This window comes from Bombus terrestris, chromosome 4, assembly GCF_910591885.1.
Source record: "Bombus terrestris chromosome 4, iyBomTerr1.2, whole genome shotgun sequence".
Classification (NCBI taxonomy): domain Eukaryota; kingdom Metazoa; phylum Arthropoda; class Insecta; order Hymenoptera; family Apidae; genus Bombus; species Bombus terrestris.
This window is the reverse complement of record NC_063272.1, coordinates 637,193-658,241: the sequence shown is the minus strand read 5'-3', so window position 1 is coordinate 658,241 and position 21,049 is coordinate 637,193. Positions and strand designations below refer to the sequence as shown.

General features: G+C 35.1%; 4 protein-coding genes across 14 annotated transcripts in view; 2 read left to right on the top strand and 2 right to left on the bottom strand.

The window, feature by feature from the left end:
- The window catches only part of LOC100650746 (apoptosis-resistant E3 ubiquitin protein ligase 1), a 16,291-nt gene extending 8,442 nt beyond the window's left edge, over window positions 1-7,849 (top strand). The window contains exons 2-16 of one of the 2 annotated variants that reach the window (XM_020867702.2): window positions 238-442; window positions 2,500-2,656; window positions 2,784-2,989; window positions 3,096-3,295; window positions 3,440-3,677; window positions 3,762-3,931; window positions 4,009-4,189; window positions 4,265-4,476; window positions 4,559-4,825; window positions 4,894-4,969; window positions 5,038-5,327; window positions 5,405-5,530; window positions 5,597-5,785; window positions 5,861-6,123; window positions 6,195-7,849. In XM_020867702.2, the coding sequence (XP_020723361.1) occupies window positions 331-442; window positions 2,500-2,656; window positions 2,784-2,989; window positions 3,096-3,295; window positions 3,440-3,677; window positions 3,762-3,931; window positions 4,009-4,189; window positions 4,265-4,476; window positions 4,559-4,825; window positions 4,894-4,969; window positions 5,038-5,327; window positions 5,405-5,530; window positions 5,597-5,785; window positions 5,861-6,123; window positions 6,195-6,297 (2,790 nt within the window). In that variant the 5' untranslated portion in view covers window positions 238-330 and the 3' untranslated portion in view covers window positions 6,298-7,849. The remainder of the gene's footprint in view (window positions 1-237; window positions 443-2,499; window positions 2,657-2,783; window positions 2,990-3,095; window positions 3,296-3,439; window positions 3,678-3,761; window positions 3,932-4,008; window positions 4,190-4,264; window positions 4,477-4,558; window positions 4,826-4,893; window positions 4,970-5,037; window positions 5,328-5,404; window positions 5,531-5,596; window positions 5,786-5,860; window positions 6,124-6,194) is intronic. The other variant, XM_012318739.3, reaches the window with a different exon arrangement.
- Window positions 600-2,262, bottom strand: LOC100650864. The gene is made up of 3 exons (XM_003402357.4): window positions 2,111-2,262; window positions 1,444-1,919; window positions 600-1,019 (listed from the first exon to the last, which is right to left on the bottom strand). Exons 1-3 carry the CDS (start codon window positions 2,223-2,225, stop codon window positions 696-698), a joined length of 915 nt encoding a protein of 304 aa, XP_003402405.1. The 5' UTR covers window positions 2,226-2,262; the 3' UTR covers window positions 600-695.
- Window positions 7,345-13,192, bottom strand: LOC100646760. Of its 4 annotated transcripts, none has more exons than XM_048405554.1 (8): window positions 13,023-13,192; window positions 11,057-11,230; window positions 10,571-10,991; window positions 9,673-9,864; window positions 8,801-8,943; window positions 8,570-8,734; window positions 8,341-8,501; window positions 7,345-8,273 (listed from the first exon to the last, which is right to left on the bottom strand). In XM_048405554.1, the coding sequence occupies exons 1-7, from the start codon at window positions 13,190-13,192 to the stop codon at window positions 8,351-8,353; spliced, it is 1,416 nt and encodes a 471-aa protein (XP_048261511.1). In that variant the 3' UTR covers window positions 7,345-8,273; window positions 8,341-8,350. The 4 variants fall into 4 exon arrangements, with proteins under 4 accessions (XP_048261511.1, XP_048261510.1, XP_003402456.3 ...); XM_048405553.1 differs by having other exon boundaries at window positions 11,057-11,452; window positions 13,023-13,150; XM_003402408.4 differs by lacking the exon at window positions 13,023-13,192 and adding an exon at window positions 11,895-12,028 and having other exon boundaries at window positions 11,057-11,807.
- Window positions 12,431-21,020, top strand: LOC100631054 (dorsal). Of its 7 annotated transcripts, none has more exons than XM_048405550.1 (12): window positions 12,657-12,959; window positions 13,712-13,798; window positions 13,880-14,103; window positions 14,177-14,420; window positions 14,492-14,635; window positions 14,721-14,911; window positions 15,002-15,140; window positions 17,336-17,428; window positions 19,078-19,237; window positions 19,327-19,580; window positions 19,659-19,822; window positions 19,898-21,020. In XM_048405550.1, exons 2-12 carry the CDS (start codon window positions 13,747-13,749, stop codon window positions 20,048-20,050), a joined length of 1,818 nt encoding a protein of 605 aa, XP_048261507.1. In that variant the 5' UTR covers window positions 12,657-12,959; window positions 13,712-13,746; the 3' UTR covers window positions 20,051-21,020. The 7 variants fall into 7 exon arrangements, with proteins under 7 accessions (XP_012174120.1, XP_012174121.1, XP_012174118.1 ...); XM_012318732.3 differs by having other exon boundaries at window positions 12,659-12,959; window positions 19,656-19,822; XM_012318730.3 differs by lacking the exons at window positions 12,657-12,959; window positions 19,078-19,237; window positions 19,327-19,580; window positions 19,659-19,822; window positions 19,898-21,020 and adding an exon at window positions 12,431-12,565 and having other exon boundaries at window positions 15,002-17,364.
- Window positions 21,021-21,049: the final 29 nt, after the last annotated feature.

The following is a 21,049-nucleotide window of genomic DNA, read 5'->3' as shown; positions in this document are numbered from 1 at the left end:
CCACAATCACATTGTACGCTCCAGTGATGATTCGGAAACAAAAGACAGAGCGTTTCATTGTTCGTGCCATAATGCATCGGTCTAGATTTATTGCGCGCTTTACACGAGAAACAGGACTAGATATCTCCTTTCAAATAGATCTCGAATCGCGCAACTTTCGCGAATTATTAAAATTTCCATCGTGAAATCGAGTAAGGTTATGATGATAAAACGCTGGTATAATAATGTTTCGAGAAGATGACCTCGTGACGAGCGAGCGATGCGACGGTGAACAAAAGAATGCTTCGTAGTCGGTAAAAGTCGACGAGCCAGGAACATCGTGGAGGAATTATGCCGGACAAAAATCGAGGCTGCCGAGATGGACAACGCGACAAAGATTTCTTTGCCGATGAGATATCGTCCATCGGCATGTCGCTACGACCCAGCGGTAGCGCATCTTCCGGTAAGTAAAACCTCTCGTCGAAAATCACCTTTAATTCCGCACTTTCTGATTAATCGCCACGAAATTAGTATTCCTTCCGTACGAACGAAGGCTCCAGTTGACCGATACGTTTCTCTTTGTGTTAACATCGAAACTTTCTAACGTTGCACAATTCTTATTTTTTTAACTATGATCGATTTTTATTCGTAAACAAGCTCTTAACGCGAGACATTACAATTTAACTTAATCGGTTCTACAATCGTGCAATTTCTCTTTAACGATACGACTTGGTTTTATGGATATAGAGGAGCAAATTCTTGATTACTTTTCCATTAGTGGCCCCCGTGGCTAAACAGGCCATCAGAAGATTGCTCTCAACGGGACAGTCCACGGACAAGGGATACGATTGCGCGGTACTCAGACCTGTACGAAGCTGATTGAATAAATTTAGGATAACGCATTCTTTCATCGAGTCTTCTGATTTGACCACGCTCGCATCGTCCATGGCGCAGAGCCAAAGAAGCTTATCCAACCACTCTTCCTTCTTACTCTGCTCAGTCTTGTAGTTCACCCCGTGGTCCCGCATCCACAGAGTTAACTGTAATTTTCAAATCGATACATAAACCGAATCGCAACATTCAGTTCACGACACTGCAGTCTGTAACCGCGGAATAACGAATGAAATTCTGAAATTCTTTAACCGTTTGAGTCCCAAGCAACGCGATCGCGCTGTTTAGATTTTGTGTTGAAAAGTGCCAGTACATTTGAACGCTACGGACGATCGACGGTATTTTGTATTTCATTGTTATCTTCTCGATCATTTTTATTGAATCAAACTTCAAATATTTATAGACTAATAGTACAACATATATAATAATATAGATTTATTTCATAAAATAACAAATACGGCGATCGATTGAGACAAGCGCTATCGCGCTGTTCGGCATTTTTCGACCCTGTTTTTTCAAAGACCCCTGGGACTCAAACGGTTAAACGCGAACTACGTCAATGGCGCGTCTTACCTCTCCTCGACACGTGAGAGCCAGGGGGTTTCCGAGGAAATAAACTTTGTCGATACCACCCGGAAATGCTGAAGGATCCAAACAAGTTATGCGATTCTCTCTGATATCGAATCTTTTGAGTAATGGTATTCTGCTAAAGATTGCTGGCGCGATTTTCTCGATTCGATTGAACGACAGGTCTAATTGTTCCAAGTATACCAGATCCTTAAACCACGCCTCTTTCACTTCTGTGATATTATTGCTAGGTAGACTGAGTTTCCTCAAACTAGCTAGGCTGTCGAACGCGTCAGCGTGAATGTCGTATAAGTGACAATTGTAGATGTTCAAGAACAGCAAATGTTTAGCGTATTTGATAAAAGCTCGTTCTTTGATGTATCGGAAATTTGAGTCAAAGACCAATAGAGCGGATACGTTCGTCGTTTGTTCCAAAATCGTTTGCAGAGTAACGTTAGAGCATTGCAAACGATGGGCTGATCCTGCGTAACGAAATATACATTTAACAATTTATCGATATCAAGAGATTTTTGTTTCTCTATCTTTTCCTCGAATAGAAATTGCATCAGCGAGGAAGATAGAAATTTACTCGTGTCCCGTTTACTTATTTCCCCGATTCACCATCGGGACAATCGAAAATTGAACGTAATTGAAGCGAAAGAGTTTGCCTCACCTCCTTCGTGCTTGCTCACGGTGCATATCGCAAGCACAAACCCACACTTGAGAATGCACAGTAGAATAACGGAGAACGACGTACAGCGCATTTTAAGTGGCTTACACATTTCCATGGTTTTACGACTGACAACGACGTACTGAGAACGGACGGACGAAGGAATCGACTCGTCGTCCAGTCTCGAATTATCAGGTTTTGTTTCCTGTCCTTCTCTACGATAGATACCCGGTACTATCGCTAAATTCCTATGAGTCTCTAATTAGAAAAGTTATCTTTGCTCACGTCTGATAGCGTGTTCTCCGAATTAATTAGATATAACGAGTTCCTTTTCCCTCTTTTTGCGAAACGTCGATGTCAAAGGAGAAAGAAAAGCTTTTCGAATGTTACAGGCATTTCATCCCTTGCGAGCTGTGGCGAGGTGTACGCATTACCAGAACTGCCGGCGCAAGACGAAGAACGATTACAACGCGCCGCACGTTTACTGCAACAAAGGCTCGTTTTACGCCAGTGGTTGACAGACCATGGCTTGCATAGCCATTACCAGAAGTGAGCAGAATTTTAACCAGGAGCTTTAATGGTTCCATGGTTTCCCTCAGAAATAATCAAAACTGTTAGTTGCATTGCAATCTTCCTCTAGCAAACAGTCGAAATAAATCTGTTTTCCTTTCATCAGGCTAATGCAGATGGAGGTGATGTCTCTAGAGGATGTATATTGGGTGGAGGATAATGCTGTACGGGCAGCCCTTGGCAAGGATCTACCGCGATGGATCCAGGCCAGACAGACGCTGCCTACTTCGAAGGAAGATTTAGAAACCCTCAAGGCTGATCTATGGAGCGCCGTAGTGAAGAATAGTCAACATCAGGACGCTTGGACATGGGGTACATTTTCTTTGTTATTTTTCGCAAATTTCGTTCGATTGCATAACGCAGGAACGTGCTCGAGGAGAAGCTCGAGGAATAACTTTCTTTCTTTTATATTTAACAGGTGGAATGTTGGTAGTTTCTGTGTCAGTAGCAGGGTTAGTGACCTTGGCTGCTATGACACAACCAGCTCTAGCACCAGAGGCAAAGCACTCTTTGCTGCAATATGTGACTGGAAAATATTTATTACCGAGCAATTGCCGAGTTCACTTTGCATGGGATGAACCACAGCTCGTAGGAGGAACTATGACGTTTATAGTGAAGGTACCTAATAGAACTTTCTAAATGCGTATTTAGAAAAAGTAACAAACGGCACAGGGTAGAAGTTACTTTCTTATTGCTATTATCTGGTCATTTTATTGTTCCTGTTGAAACGGTGGCATTTCTCTTTCAAACTGTACTTTATAGTTTTATCAACGCAACGGTCAACCGTATCCTATTTGTGACAAAGACAATCTGGTCGTTGAAGTCACAGAAGGTACACGCAGGATAGCTACCCTTATAGAGTTGGGGGGTACCGACCCTTTAGCTGCTAATACTGCAGTTGTGAAATTTACTGTTCGTCATGCTGGACAATATCGAATAGCCGTACTTATTGGTCCGTGTCACGTTCACGGCAGCCCGTTTCTTAAAAATTTTCTTCCCGGTATGTTTGCATGATAAACGTATTAAACGATACTTCTGAAAAGTAGGACTATAAACGATTATAGAATCACACTTAATCCTTTAGGTCCTCCGGATCCAAATAAGACCATCTTTGTACGACAAAGTTCGACAGTCGTTTGTACAGCGGGAATTGCACACTCTATGACAATAGAACCTCGAGACGAATATGATAATCTGTGCATATTTGGACCCGGTGATAAACCCACGGAAGGTTACCAAGTTAACATTACTCAGGCAAGTGAGATGCCATTATAATCGAGCTATACTTACGTTATTGCGATTGACTTTATTCGCTACTTTTTTGATTACAGATTGGCAATTCAGTAGATAAATCGGCTAATGCGGATTGTAGTGTACAACTTGAATACGACTCTCCGAATCAAAGGATTCGCTTAAAAGTCAGTTTTCCAAAGGGTAGCTGTTATCATGCGACAGTCAGTTTAGGCGGACTACAACTACACAATGGCGATTTCGACATCATTGTACTCGAGAGTACGAAAGATACTTTTTTAATATTATACTGTTAATGAAGTTTTATTTTTATAGAATTTATATTTGTTAGCGCAGGTGATGTTGCTAGAATGGTACACAATAACGTGGCTTCGAAGGACCCCAATATTTGCTATGCCGCTAAATTGTTGGGCATGCAAGGCGAGAAATTCTCGAAACCAAAAAAAGTTGTCTGTTTTATTTCGCCTAAGCAACTTACTATTAAAGAATACTTACTAAGGATTATCCCGAAAAGGCTTGTTACATTCAGGCTTTGTCCATCGACTAAAGTAAGTGAATTTGTCTAATTGCGGGAACATTGATTTATTTATAAATTGAACGCGTGCAATAATTTAAAACTATATTTTTCAGTTCCATTTTGATTGTTCGAATAATCAATACGAAGGTTACGATTCTTTTTCTATCGATGACGGATGTCAGCCACCCGTTGAATTAATTTCTCTATATAGAGATATAATAGCCGCTACATTCACGTTGTTTCTGTTGAAGAACATTGGAGGAAGTGAAACTTTCGCTGATAAACAAGATTTCTTTTACCACGAAGTTCGGAAACATCATCAAAAACATTATCACGACAAGCTTCCGATGAAAGTTCACCGAGATAAATTGCTAGAATCGGTAAGTGTCAATTATTAGTTGATATAATCTATATTCTGCTCAAATTTAGCATGAGTTTTTCCTTTAAGTCCATGAAAGCTACCAAAGGATTTTCTGTGAATGACTGGTGTAGAAATTTTGAAATCTATTTCCAAGGCGAACAAGGTATGTTTTATCTAGAAAAATATATTGTATTCATTTGGGAAAAGGTAATATTTAATATTTGGTTCCAGGGCTTGATTGGGGTGGTGTCCGAAGAGAATGGTTTGAATTAATTTGTGCGGCACTGTTCGATTCAGGAAACGGTTTATTTGCATCCTTCGGAGAATCACAACAGGCACTAGTCCATCCTAACAGTAAACGGCCTCCACATCTCAAGTTAAAACATTATGAATTTGCAGGACGAATCGTGGGCAAATGCCTATACGAATCCGCTCTTGGCGGTTCCTATCGGCAGTTAGTACGTGCAAGATTCACAAGATCATTTCTTGCACAAATCATAGGCCTCAGTGTACATTATAAGGTAGAATTACTTATTATTAATGTGTTGTATCAAAATAGAACTGTACTAATCTATTTATGTTTTTATCTTCTGTATAGTATTTCGAGCAAGATGATCCAGACTTATATCTCAGCAAGATAAAATATATTCTTGAAAATGATGTTGAGGAAATGGAACTTTATTTTGTCGAAGAAGAATATGATAAAGATGGTCAATTATTAAAAGTAAGGTCATAACGTATCTTATACTACAGCTACTTGTATCGTTCACGCCAAATATATTTATTATAGGTAGCTGAGTTAATACCTGGAGGTGGTAAAATTCGTGTAACGAATGGAACTAAACTGCGTTATTTGGACGCACTCGCCCAACATAGACTTGCTAGTTCCATACGAAACGAAGTGGAACATTTTCTAAGGGGATTGAACGAACTCATTCCCGATAACCTTTTGGGAATTTTTGACGAGAACGAACTCGAAGTATGTAAATATATTTTTTTCTTATCCTTAAATATTCTCTAATCAATATTTTCATTACGTCTATATTTATTACAGTTATTGTTATGTGGAACTGGTGAGTACAGCGTGGCAGATCTACGTGCGCACCATATAGCTAATGGAAGTTCTTCAGAATTTCTTCGAGTTCTCGATTGGTTTTGGACTGCGGTTAGCAACTTTACACAGGAAGAGATGGCCCGATTATTACAATTTACTACAGGTTGTTCGCAATTACCACCCGGTGGATTTCAACAACTGAGTCCACGATTTCAAATTACAGCAGCACCAACTTTTGCTAACTTACCTACAGCACATACTTGGTACGTAACTCAATATTCTGACTGAGGGTAGTAACTTTCAAAGCGTAATAATTATTTAAATATTGTTACAGCTTCAATCAGCTTTGCTTACCGGGTTACGAATGTTACGATCATTTTGAACGAGCTTTATTATTAGCGATTAGCGAAGGTACTGAAGGTTTTGGCATGATTTAAACTGACTAAGTGTCAATTAAGTTCTAGTCTTATATGATTGTGCTATTTATTTAACTTTTTATTTTTCGTATTATTAACATAGTTTTACTTTAAAATGTCTGCTCTTTTTACAAAATTAAAAAAATTACATTTACCACATATTTTGATACGTAAACAAAGGAATAGGATTTTTGAACATATTCTTTTTGTGTTCTACCAAGTGACTATCAAGAACAATCAGATATATTTTCCAAACATAAACGACGACATTAATATTCTTACTGGCTTGTGGTAACGTTTTTATAAAGAGATGATGCAAAGAGCAATCTTACAGGAACATCTTGCTCAATTTATTGTATCAAGATTTGTTGTAGTTTAAAATATTGTAAATTTTATTACTCATAAAAATAGGTACGTACACGTCCCTCAAGCCATCAGATTCGATACATTTAATTCTACAATTTGATCGATACGCAATAAAACATTCTTTTATAGTTACCGAATTAGTCAAAGTTAACATGTGCATTGTAAAGTTTGAGAAGGTCGTTGTGAGGTTTATTAAACTATTCACCTAATCAGTATTTTTATCTTCTTTTTTACTTCGAATATCGCACTAAGCACACGAAATAAATAAGGAAACAATGTTTCGACGAATGAATTCCGTATATTCTTACTTATAGAAATAAGTTAAGTTCTTACCTACTACTTGCAACCAAAGTCAGTGGGTAATCTTTAGATTTCTTTGTAGATGCAATATCGTCTGTAATTTCGTTAACTATAGCATATGGCTTACATGTCTTCAGTTGCAAATAAACATACTGAGCTTTTCTTCGTTTTCATATCACATTAAAAGATATTTTAAGGTGGTAAATCGACGAGTACGACCGAATCCAGTCTCAAAATTGTAGAACAGCGTTATTTGTTGTCGCAATTAATATACGCAATAAAAAATGTTTTAGATCGACTAGCGAGAAAATTACATAAAGTTACACCTAACACAACGTACTCAAATATAAAGTGATTTTGTGATAACAAGAACGAATCTTCCACTGAAATTTTTGCCATGTCTTCGCTTACCGTGTACGAAAACCTCGAATGAAAAAGGGTCTATACTGTGCTGGCCGAAGCCTAAAAGAAGTATACCGCAGAAACGATATTGTTATCGAACAAAACGAAAATCAATTTTATCTTGTACTTATGTACGCAATAATGAGATATGTGATCAGACACGTCGTATTTGTGTCACTCGTACGTGGTTATTTAGATTTTACGATCTATTGTAATGTGTTTTTTGAAAAAAATAAGATACCGTTAGCATCGCTCTACTACGTACATTTATTTCGTCTACGTTAAAATGGTATATATAAATGTTATGTAAAATATGATGAATTACTATTATATGCTGTGCATACATTTATATGCATGTTTATCAGTTATCAAATGTATTTGTTGATGTTTCATAACAAGAAATCACTTTTCCATAACAAACTGAGCGATTCTGAGCGGTATCTCATTTTTATCGCTTTATCATGTTACATGAAAAAAAGGTGTAAAATATAGATAAAAAAAACTACATGATATCTAGATTTATTTGTCCATCCTTAAGTTAGTAGGATAGTTTCCAATACTGTACATAGTATCGTTAAATATTTTAAAGTATTACGTTCCGTTTTGATTTTAAATGCTTACGTATGTATATAATAAAGTCGGTAACATCAGAAAGTATAGAGAGTAAAAAAAATATATAAATAAAAAAAAAATAATAATTTTGGTAATAAAAATACCCGAAAATTTACTATCAGTTTGACGCTATTCTCTGCTCCTTTGATTTCCTCGCGACCACATAACTCTTCTCCCTCGAATCAAACATAAAATCTTCCCTTTCTCCATTCTCTTATCAAACAATCATCGTCATCACCCTCGAAATTCCTCTTTTTAAACTCTTCGTTCCAACATGAAACTCGAAACATGGCGCAATCACGCGTGAGCAAGAGCAACTAAAATTTCAATAACAAGCAATCGTTACATTCTTGTAATTAGCAGGTAAGTTGATGACTGACTTACCAAGCTATCTTTAAGAAGCTAACACTGGACCTGATAATAAAGTTCGTAGTATAACCCTCGGCGCTCGTACAACACTGCCAGCTATTTGCAACATTCTACTACTCCAACCCCCTTCTTGGGATTGGCGCATTAAACGTTCTTTCAATTCACGCAGTTCCGTTCTAAAATAATCACAGATCAATTTTAAGCTAGTGTTTTCCGCTCATGAGCAATCAGTAAAAATATTTACAATTGTGAATTGTATGCTTCCTGCATGTGTTCCAGGGCTACCCCTCCATCAACTAGTTGAGCTTCCAGAGAAATTGTTCGCAAGCTTAAATTTCTCACCATATCTTCGCTTGATTTTAAGCGTTCTAACAACTTGATTTTCTCATCTTCTTTAACTTTTAACTCTCTACAGACGCAGAATTTATATTAAAATAACGTGCAAATTAACGAGGCTCACATCCACTCAATTTACTTTGAATATCGTTCTATCTGTTCCTGCGAAGATTCAACCAGAGCAATCTGCGTAGCGAGTTTCAATTGTAAATCCTCCATGCACGATTCAGCTTTGTCTGCTCTCATTCCTCGTTCCGTCGCTAACGTTTCGCTGGCCGTCACCTAAAAGAATCATTATATTTTTCTAACACATATTCAACAAACAAACGCTATAGAAATCAATCGATAAGCAAGCATTTTCTGTTATGAAACTATCAAGATAAAGCACGAAACATCGCTGTTTTATATAAAACAACAATGTCACGAATTTTTGTTTCGATCGCAAGCCGAGTGGGAATTAATAGGTCAAGTAATATCGATCCCTTTTCTTAGTACGAAAGGAGTATTACGCGATATTGAGTCACCAATGAAGCAGAAAAGGTATGACTCAACAACGAAGTACATATATCCTTTCGTGCGTTGACCTATCTAACAAGTACATCAGTTTCTTATTAGCGCCCTTGATCTATACATATTAGAATATCTTCACGCAAACGAAACAAAGAAAAGATTTTTTTCAAAGTTTAATTCTTGTAGAAAATATAGAAGTTTTCAAGAGAGGCAAATTTTCTTAAAAATTGTAGATAATTAATCCTGTAACAGTTTGAAATGTTCGTTCTCTGAGTTTGAAAGGGTGAACGGATGACTCATTCGTTCATAGAAAAGAGTAGAAATCCGCATTGAACCGAGACTTCACCCTCTTTGCGGACTCCTCTCCCGCGAACGTAACAATGAGTCATCGAGCGAAATCAATTTTTACAGTGGTATGGTATGGAAACTCGCAGCAAACGCTACCCTTTATTATTAAATCTTGCCTATAGACTATAAGAGAAAACCGTTTAGAAATCTAGCCTTTTCCAAGAGTATTTTTTTTTCTTCCCGTAACTTCAACAGCTTTTCTCGATCCTTCGACATCTGCATGTCGAGCGCATGAAGGTGATCTTGTGCGGTGAATAGCTCATTTTGTACATTTTCCGCTGCGACCAGCCTCTCCTCGGAAAGCTCGGTCAAACGCTTAATCTCGTTTTCCATTTTTACCTTTTCCTGCAAAAGAACGGTAACCTAGTTCGTAAAAGCAGGTTCGGTGCTAAGTTGATCTTCGTAAATCCCCGAAAGTATCTAGAACCAGTTTCATCTATGTTTGTGTCGCCGCGATACAGTTTCTTCTTTCGCTTCACAATTAGCCGCTGGACCGATGCCAACTTCTCGCTTGCCTGTATAGTGTACATATAGTAATTAATGGCTCGCTACGACGCACATTGCCATTACATCTGATAAAATAAGTTCTCGTTTATGTATAAATATGCAACCGTTATAAAAAGTCTTTAGAATAGTTAGCCATATCGTTTTTCAAGAATATACTCGAGTTTCGAGAAAACAAAAAGTAGAAAGATTTTGTTAACAGAGAAATAACGAGTGCAGCTATTAAACTTATTTAGAAGATATTCTTGAGTATCGAAGGCCAAAAATGCCAACGTCTTGGTAACTATATTATCGCCTGTGCCAAAACTCGTGTCGCGAGCTCTTATGCTAGCGTCATCCCTCTAGTTAGATACACGTCATTGAACTCTCATGTTCATCGTCCACAAGATGCTGAGCATGTATAGCTCTTATTCCTCAGCCGCGCACAACGTTACTGCTTTATGTTAGGAATACGTGAATATGTATTTTCTTTTCCCTCTATTCTTTAATTAATTAAGCAAAACATAATTATTGAAGCTTATGTTTAAATAAATGCTATAAAGATTACCAATTTCAACGTATTCTTTTCCTTCGACGCTTCGTCGAATTGGATCTTGGCACGATGAACGTCGCTGGTCAGTTTACTGACACGGATATTCTCCGTGTCGAGCAATCGACGCAGAACAACGATTTGTAGATGCAGGTGTTCGATCTGTTGGCTCAAGTCGTCGATCGTACCATGTAGATATTGAACTTCGCTACGTCTACGTCTCCAGGCATTTAGCATAAGTACATGACACACCAAATTCGCTGCTTTCTTCGGGTTTTGAAAGAACTGACAACACGCTTCCTCCGATTCTGAAGTCGCGAACCCGTCCATCCACTTCCTGATACCAACACTGATTCCCATTTCGTTGCTAATGGTGTCCTTAATTTTATCATTTTCTTCGAGCTTTTCTATGAAGCTACTGTCTGATCTACTGTCTGATCTAAAATACAAAACAATCGTTATTCGATTACATTTAAATCGTTCTAAATTCTCTATAAACTTTACCTAAGATCGCTATTTTCAGCCTCCATTATTAAAGATGAAAAATCAATCATGGATAAACTCTTCTTGCAGCGTGAGGTATCAACAGCATGGAATATCGAGCATGTTGAATTATCCGGACAACTTTTCGTCGTGTTAATTGCAGTTGTTCGATTAATAGTTGCAAAGCTAGCCAATCTGAAAAATGTCCTCGGAGGACGATAGTACCGACTGGGTCTCTGACATCTTACAGGAAGTTGCGAGTACGTTAGAAATTTATGTTGCATGCATCTTGTCAGCCTTTTCTTAGTAAAAAATTGGTTTGACTCTTCCCTGGAACTCGTTGAAGCACTCAGGGAAGATAAGCTTTTCGGAGTGATCGCAATTTCTGGCATCACTTTTCCGATTCACGAATAAACTCTGTACAAAAACTATTAACGTTGTTTATACTTGTCATGGAGACGTAATAAACGAGAGTAATGCGACAGAAAAGCATCATCGCTCTCGATAGCAATGCGTATATGTGTACATATATCTATGTATGTGTAACACGTGTACATACATATATATGTGATATTTTTGATAAAGTAAAAGATTGTATTTCTCACAATTCTCCCCAAAATAATATGCTTTCCTCTTCGATTTTATATTTTTATAATTTTCAATTTCATATATTAACAATTTTTCTTTAATTTTGTGTTTCACAGTACATAAATTGTCACACAATTTCATGCCTTAGATATAGTACTTCGTAGGATTGCATAATCGAGTACACCTACGACGACGAATGTAAGGAGCGATTAAGACTTATGTAATGTATAGATCTGATTTACAATATAATTGCAAACTATAAACAACTCACTTTATTCGCAAAAACTGGTAAAAGTTTAAATTAACATAGTACTATGATTTAATAAATAATTTGTGAAAATAATCCTAAACGATACCAATTAGGATCGAAGAAAAGTCATGATTTTTCGAATATAAACGACATTGTAAAATACAATACGATACTTGTTCGTAATAATTATAATATTTTTCAATAACTCAAATAACTAATATTTTATATAACTTCAAATAAATTCATTACCTAACGCTCTACAATTTCACATGATAAAGTAGAATTATGTGACGTGTCTGCATGAGTCATCGGGCACTAAGCATCTAGGCACCACTAACCTATCTACGTTCCTGAATTTTAATTTACTACAGGATAAATCCGATGAACCACGGGCATAAATTTATTTTAAGTTCAATATTGGTACGTTCGTACCAAAAACACTCTATCTAATGATTGAACTGTTAATAATCTTCAATCTACGAGAAAAATCTAATCGATCTAATACGAGAAAAAGAAATAAAACCTGTATGAAACATAATGTGAAGAACATTAACAGAACATCAAGAATAAAATGTTAAAGTGTTCGACGTCATCGATATATGGATTTCGAGGAAGTAACTACGAAACGTAGTTACATGCCATATTATACATGCCGACACGCGTTCACTCGCTTCGAGTGTTAGCTGTGGGCCGTGAGTATAGAAGCATCAGACTACGCGTACTTGCGCGTATCCACGAAGCGTACATTGCTCTGCTCCTACCATTGAAAGCGACGAGCATGTCAGTACTGATACAAAGTCCGAACGAAATGTTGTTCCGCGTTAAGTCTCGTTTCTAGTCACGGCCGTGCACGCTTTTATGTTGCGTGCAAATGGTGTGCGCAGCAGTGCTTCTCGAGTAAAGGAATTTAATCGCTAATCTAAACATTAAATCGCGTTTTTTCAAATTACCGCAACGGTGTGCATTCAGTGTGCGTTTTATCAAAGAAACCTCAGAGACGCAAATTTTGCTTGATAAGAGAATTATTCAAAACAGTGCGCGTGCTTTCAGATTCGAAAGTGCTTTACTATGTTGATCAAACTGCAGGCAAGTCTTTCTCGTCACATTGTCCTACGATAGTTTAATTATAGCTGCACGGCTTGTACGAACCTAGGCTTTCCCAAAATAATGATTGGATCAGCGTAGCATCCCTCCTTGCTCTCTACTCTCGTTTCTCTTCCCTTGGGACTTAGGACACTTGTGTGCAGTGCCTCTGGAACTATACCTGTGAACAGCTGTCGTTCCGCTGGGTAGAAGTTTAACACAAAACTTCTATCCATTAACTTGCGCTTATTTTTCTCGCTCGTACTAATAAAAAATTACGCGTAACACATTCTGCGTCAATCACCGCCTACATTGCGACATAAATATATATTTTCCGCCAAGATGCGCGATCCACGGTTTTGAACGTTCAATTTTCTTTACATCGAATAAATCGATCTGGCAATCCACCTCCTCCTCTGTGCTATCGTTTTATTTTCTCCTAGGTATTTATCGTTCTTCAGGCACTTGTCATCTTATTCTTATTTTAACGAAACGCGCGCGAAATTTTTTTTTGCTCGATGCTGCGAAATTTCTGTGAAGTGTTGGTTCATGTGGTTACTTTTCCTCCTTTGACAAAACGTACAATACACACATCAAGCAGTAAAGAAAATTTTTATGACTTGTTTATTGCTTTACAATCATTGTTATTTCAACAAAATTGTTAAATAAATTTTTTTAACAACAATAAAATACAATGTAGAGGTACTATTTCATACAAAATGACAATGTATGTTGAAATAAAATTTATTTTTCAGATGGCTACTGTTCAATGCATTAAACAGTAAGAGGCATGGAACAATTCCATGATATGAGTGATGGAAATATAAATATAAGTGATGTCAGTAAGTGTTGAAAATTTTATTATATGTTTATGTAATTTTCATATTAAATGTTTCAAACTATACCTAAGATTCTTGATACAGTTGAAGTCATCCAAACTACCGATCCTGGGTTTGTGGAATGTAGTGAAAAGGAGGATCAACTGCCACTGGAAATGAACACTGGGAGGTTATTACCATATGTTGAAATAATAGAACAGCCAGCAAGTAAAGCTTTACGTTTTCGCTATGAATGTGAAGGCAGATCGGCTGGTAGTATACCAGGAGTAAACAGTACACCAGAAAACAAAACATTTCCTAGTATAAGAGTAAGTAGTAAGAACAAAATATAGAATATATTTGGAATTAGTATGATATAACGATAAATAATACTTATTACAGATAGTTGGATATAAAGGTAGAGCTGTAGTTGTAGTATCATGTGTAACAAAAGATCAACCACACAGACCTCATCCTCATAATCTTGTTGGAAAGGAAGCATGTAAACGTGGTGTATGTACAGTAGAAGTCTCATCAGAAAATATGACAGTCACATTTGCAAATCTTGGTATTCAATGTGTTAAGAAAAAGGATATTGAAGAGGCACTTAAAATAAGAGAGGAAATTCGTGTAGATCCCTTTCGAAGTAAGCTAAAATCCAGTAGATTTATGTAAATGTGTTTGATATAAAACAAATTATGTTTCATTTTCTAATAGCTGGCTTCGAACATAAAAGACAACCTACTAGTATTGATCTAAATGCAGTGAGATTGTGCTTTCAAGTTTTCTTAGAAGGAGGACAAAAAGGAAAATTCAATGTGCCATTACCACCAGTTGTATCTGACCCTATATTTGATAAAAGTATGTTTAAGTTAATTATATGTTATATTCAGTTTCAAAGGAAAATTAATTGTTTAATTTTGCTTTAAATAATTAAACATTTCAGAAGCAATGTCAGATCTTGTGATATGCAAGCTCAGTCACTCTAATGCGTCGGTTGCTGGTGGTATGGAAATGATTTTATTATGCGAGAAGGTTGCAAAGGAAGATATACAAGTTAGATTTTTCGAGGAGAAGGAGGGGCAAGTTATTTGGGAAGGATTTGGTGATTTTCAGCCCGTTCACGTACATAAGCAAGTATGTACGATGTTTAACGTTTGTGTAGAATGTTGCGTGTTGTATGTATTATACATCTTCACTTAATTTAAATTTGATTTATGTTAATAGACAGCAATTGCATTCAAAACACCCACATATCGCATGCAGCAAGTGGAGCAACCGGTGCAAATATGCATTCAACTGAAAAGACCGTCGGATGGTGCGACGAGCGAACCATTACCTTTTCAGATGTTACCTCTCGGTGCAGGTAGGCCTGCTTTCTGGTCTTTACGGAAAGCATTTGCCAGGAAGAAAACAGATTATAGTACATTTAGTAAAATCTTAGCCACTGAATCGGCATTATTTTCAAACGTTACCCCTAAATTTCCGCGTAATGTCGATGAGTATAATAATAATGATGATTTCAATGTAAAAAAATCGAGTAATAAAATTTCTGCGTTACGCGCTTTAAATGATTTATATAACGTAAAAAATACATTAGATTCTTGTAATGGAAATATAGAAATGAATCAAAATATCTCACAAAATGTAAATCATATTAAAAGCACTATTATAGATTATCAAAATAACGAAATCCCAATAAATGAAGAGAAACAAACTAGAGAAAATGAACAAATAAATAGAATGTACAAAATTGATAATAGATATATAGACAAAGAAATGAATGATGACAATTCGGGAACTTTATCTCGTACTAAATCCGATAGTACCGCAGAAAACACGTGTGTATTTAAGCAAAATGCAGATATATCCAAAAATAATTCCGATTGGTTCGACTATTCGGAAGTGGGAAAATGGGTGCAAAAGGGTCAAATGTGTCTCAAGGAGAAAGATAATGAAACAGATTTTAAAACAGAAACAACAGAGGATTGCAATAAATCCTTCAATGAATTATTGACACAAGTAGCTGAATTAGATCAAATATATGCAGATACACATACAAAGTTAGTGCAAGCAGCCATTGAACAGAATACAACGGATCAATCTATGGATATTGACGTTTGCGATAATCAAACTTATACCAGCTTACAAATGGCTATGAAAAATCCTATTGAATTTATTGATTTACCAAACGAGAGGAAGTATGAGGACGTATGCATACCAAAAGCAGATGTTAATCAATCTTGTCCTTCTCCTCCAGTAACTACGAAGAGAGACGGAACACAGGAAACGGAAGAGAGATTACCGCCTTTACCGCCGAAACGAATCCGCAAAATGCCTTCTATGCCTCTTCTACCTCGTCCTATATCCTCTCATATGACATCTGAGTCATTCGTTGAAGCACCAAACAAAACTTTACCTTCTCTACCTGCTACTCTAACTAAGAACTCAAAACAAGGACTATTTTCAAAATTGTTCGCAAAGAAAGCAAAGAAAGATAAAGACTCAATTTCGAATGTATCTAAAGAAAATAGTCAGCCTTTGTGTTTTACAGGAAATGTTTCATATATGACAACAAACAATACTCCAACTAGCCCACAATTACAAATTTCAAGACCTAGTGCAATAAGTACTAATAGTGTTAAATCGCTTAAGTTGGAAGGCGACGAAACACCACCATATGGAATTGAATTAACAGAAGCTGAACATTATGCATTGTATACTGCTATGGCACCACATGCAACTGTATCAGAGTTTGATGAAATGTCCTTCTATTATAGTCCAGTAGAAGGTGGAAAAATTTATTCTGAAAAAAAAGAAACGTAATTTGCTTGAATGTTTAATAGTGTTGTTTCTAGTATACTACCATTTGAGAGTGACATTTTTCTCCAGTAATACATTTTTAGAAGCGAAAAGCATTGTAATTGAATGAAACTGATTATTTACAGTTGCAAAACTTAAATTCTTGTAATTTGAATGTGCTTGCGTCCTTAAGAGAAAGATGCATTTTATATATTTCAAATTTATTATGAAAAGAGGATATATGATAAATCTGTGTTGTGCTATCTTGATTAAAACGCTCTGAAACAAATTCAATACTGTTCTAGTCAGGGTACAAATTGTTACTTTGTTTTGATAACCCTTTATATGCATCCTAAAAAGTAGCTGAAGTATAATCTCAGCTGATACTCGTTTATTGCGAAGGGTTAGCGTTTTTTCTAGTCAAATTTTACAGTGTTGCTACTTATATTTTTAATCTTGCGCATTGCTTTTTACTATTTATGACAAGTTGTTAAGTTTTTTTTATAGCGTCCCAAGATTATAAGTACCACTTTGTTTCTAACTTTAGAATAAGTACTTAATTTATAATAATAATATGAAGATCATTTTATTTGTTTGTAACTCATAGTTATTTTGTACCAAAGATTTAATCAATTGTGCAGATGTAATGTTTTCAGTGGTAGGGAATTTTGAAGTGAAGCTCATAAGCTCTTTTGCCTTCAGAAAAAATTGATATAATAATGTTTGTAAATCACGTGGTTAATGTACAATCATTTATAGATGATCCTGGTTCGTTAAGGCGAAAGCGACAAAAATTTAATAACAGCCCAAATGCGCTAGTTTTGAGGCATGTACAGACAGAAGCTGAGAAGCGTGAGTATTTTTATCAAATTGTCTTCAATTCTACAGCTTTGATGGGAATGGGTTTGAATAATGTCATTGACGTCGTCGAATCTTCAAAATTGTTTAGAATACATTGTACTACATTTACGCGTTTTAATTCTTTGGAACTAATTTTCATATTTACATTTATCTCATCCTGTATGCAAGAAACGAAGGCAAGCTATCTCAGTGATGCCAGCAATCAATACGTTGTGCATTTTCTGAATGGGGTTATTAGCCCGATTTATTGTAATGATTGTTATAACGAATATAGGAAATTTGTTGAAAGTTCCAAAAATTTAATCTAACTTGTACATTTGGAACATGTTTACTGTATTTTTACAAATCGCGAATTTACATTTGTCAGAATATCTATGTTTCAGCGCCCTTAAATCATGTCATACTAACTGTACGATTAATCCAATCTCTTTGCACACTGGAAACATTCAAATTTAAGAATCTTATATTTATGATGACATATTTTACTTGTTAAATTTTGTACAATAGTGCCTAAAATTACAAAAGATTGACGTAAAAGAATTATGAAAAGTTTCCGTTGTGCAGAGTGATATATGTATTTTCATGGATTCGAATCCTCATCGTAAGAAATACTATGCTCATATATATACATATATATATATCTATATATATTTTCACGCACTGATGAAGAATCTTGTTTTATACTTTTTTAAGAACGTATTTTATATAAACGTTTGGAATTTGTACTTGAATGATTGGAGGGCAGTGACTTTGTACATTTAAAAAGAAAGTTGTATTTTTGTAATTATTAATGATGATTACGCGAATGGATACTATTTTTATATCCATTAATGCGATGACAAAAATACTTACGTTGTTAGCGATAACGCAACATATTATGAAAACGGGCTGTACAACTTGAATAATACGCAAGTATTCTGCTCTCGTATAAAAATATTGTACTTAAATACTCAGCAATATAATGATAAGAATAGAAATTATGTGCAATATTTGTATGGCAATAGAGATTTTTATAAACTGCTTTGAGAAAGAAAAAGGCTATATCTATATAAAAAAAATGTATGACTTATATATACAGAATATATCAATCTATATATACACATATATACATCACTTAATAATGAAAATGACGTGTTTTTATTCTGCTCCCAATCAATTTCAGATTAAAAGAATGATATTTATATAAATAAATTTTTCAGGTACGATATGATAATATTAGTTTAGTTTGTTGATATTTGCTAATCAATATTGACTGTATTTTTTATTACAATACAAGATACTCAATTTTTATAGAGTGACGTTTGGAGTGAAAATATATAAAATTGCATGCATCTTCTTTATAACTGATCCTTCCCCTTCACTTAAAAATTTCGCTTTTTAAATGTAGCTTGATCATTTTTACTTTTACATTTTTATAATTATGTGCTTTTTAATCATAATGTGCATTTCTCTTCTGAACAAATTCTATCATATTATTTTAAAATATCGTGTTCCAAAATTAACATAATATAAATTGTACTGAATCTAACAAATTTATAAGACAAATGTTGTTCATTTGTAGTAAGTAACAAAATAACGAACTTGTATTGCTTTAATTGTTCTTCTATTAGTAGATATTTATTTGTTTTATGCAATTGTAGATGCTGCAGCGTTAAATCAACCGATCCAATACAATTTTAACATTGTCAAATCAGAAAAAATATCTCCGTACGGAGGCTCAGTCGGAAGTGGAGGATCCTTTCCGTTATATACTATGGGAACCACTTCTCCACAACCGCAATCTAGTATGCAAACGTTGAGGTAATTCAAAGTTTTTATGTAACTATTGCTTAAAAAATAAGATAGTGTATAGAACAATGGATCTGAAAAGATTTCAATACGTTATACAGGCCACAAGTATCGCCAGGTCGTGCATCGCCGATGGAGTACAGTCCATACAACTCAGCACTTATTCAATCACAACCATCACCGCAATATCAATCAACAAGCAGTCATATCGTACAACAACCATCAACCGGAACGTATGCACAACAACAATTTCCATATGTACATGACATATTACAAGTACACCCGCAAGAACAATTAGTGTTAAACAGAGTTACATCAAACTATCACGAAGAATTTCAATCGTTGGACAATGCTGGTAGTATAAGTATTTACACGCATTGTTACATCAATCCATTATTGTACCATTATTTTGAAGTAATAATTTATATAGCAGGTGGAGTGGAAGGGGCAGATGTCACAAGTGTTTTAGATATGGACAGTCGGCAGTACAGTTTCGATTTAAGTTTTAATCAACTTGATTCGGCAGAACTCGCCGCTTTTGATACCGCTCTTTCTGAAAATTTATCCAGTGGATTATCCATTTCAGATTCTACCAAGGTATTATATATTACAAATCTGCTTATCATGTGATAGTATCAAATGAATGAGAAATTAATCTCTTATTAAATCTAGCCGGAAACGAACAAAGAGACAAACACAGGATCAAGCAACATCGAAGAAAGTAATAACATGACCGATAGTTTTACAAGAATTACTAATAACACTATTCAGGAACTGTGCACTTTAAATAATATGTATAAACCAACGCGGGAAGTTAACGACTGAAACAGCTGAATATTTTATTGATATTGATAACATTGTAAAAAACGTTATATAAACATTATTCTCTAAACAAAAATTTCTTTCCATGAATACATGTATCATGTAATTAATATTTAATTGGTTGTGATTATATCGCAGTACATTGCTGTACAATCTTGTAAAATACTTTTTCAATCGATAATCAGCTTTAAACACTGCTGATATTTTTATATAATTTTTAAAAATCGCTGTTTTCAATATCTTGAATAGAATATTTATCGATTAAGTGATATACAAAATGCTGTGACTGTGATCAAAGTATATTGAAATCTACATGTTTTAATAACGTGCATGCAAAGTGTCTGAATATGAATTATTGTATAAAATAAAACTCATAGTTTTCATAGAAGAAAATACAGTGTATTATTGTAATAATAATATATTGTAAGACAATCTGCATGCAATATTCGTACAAATTATTTAGTTAAAATAAATATCCACAAACATTAATTTCTGTTATATCTCATACGCTTATACAAACGTTTGATTTTTATTCTTTACACATTTATGTTTACTACAAATTTGTAAATATATATATTTTGTATTAGGAGTAATATCAGAACGTATAGCTCTGCTCCTAATGTATGTCCGATTAAAAAAATTTCAATATTACATGTTCCGTCCAGGTACGTTGATTTATATTTAAACTCTTTTGCCTTAAATTTTAGTATTATATAACTACGGTTACATTCTGCCGTAGATTTTATACATATAATATTCATGGTGTTTTAATTTCCCGGTATCCGATGTATCATTACCTTAAAATCATTATTACAGGAATTATTTTATAAATAAACAATATGTATATATCAGATATAAATAACATTAGACTTAAGTACATATGTTTACTATATATACAATTACATCTAAGAATACATTATAATTTTACATACAATTATACGTGTAAATAAACATAGATATTGGAGTTTAGTAATTTTTATCCTGTGTATCACACACTACGTA

Coding starts and splice junctions, on each gene's coding strand:
- LOC100650864 (XM_003402357.4), bottom strand. CDS start 2,225: ATGGAAATGTGTAAGCCACTTAAAATGCGCTGTACGTCGTTCTCCGTT. Junction 1,920..2,110: donor CGTGAGCAAGCACGAAGGAG/GTGAGGCAAACT, acceptor TTCGTTACGCAG/GATCAGCCCATCGTTTGCAA. Junction 1,020..1,443: donor CTCTCACGTGTCGAGGAGAG/GTAAGACGCGCC, acceptor TGAAAATTACAG/TTAACTCTGTGGATGCGGGA.
- LOC100646760 (XM_048405553.1), bottom strand. CDS start 11,427: ATGCCAGAAATTGCGATCACTCCGAAAAGCTTATCTTCCCTGAGTGCT. Junction 8,944..9,672: donor AAAAAATACTCTTGGAAAAG/GCTAGATTTCTA, acceptor TGATTCTTTTAG/GTGACGGCCAGCGAAACGTT. Junction 8,735..8,800: donor CAGATAGAACGATATTCAAA/GTAAATTGAGTG, acceptor CTGCGTCTGTAG/AGAGTTAAAAGTTAAAGAAG.
- LOC100631054 (XM_012318730.3), top strand. CDS start 13,747: ATGGAACAATTCCATGATATGAGTGATGGAAATATAAATATAAGTGAT. Junction 14,104..14,176: donor AAACATTTCCTAGTATAAGA/GTAAGTAGTAAG, acceptor TACTTATTACAG/ATAGTTGGATATAAAGGTAG. Junction 14,421..14,491: donor TCGTGTAGATCCCTTTCGAA/GTAAGCTAAAAT, acceptor ATTTTCTAATAG/CTGGCTTCGAACATAAAAGA.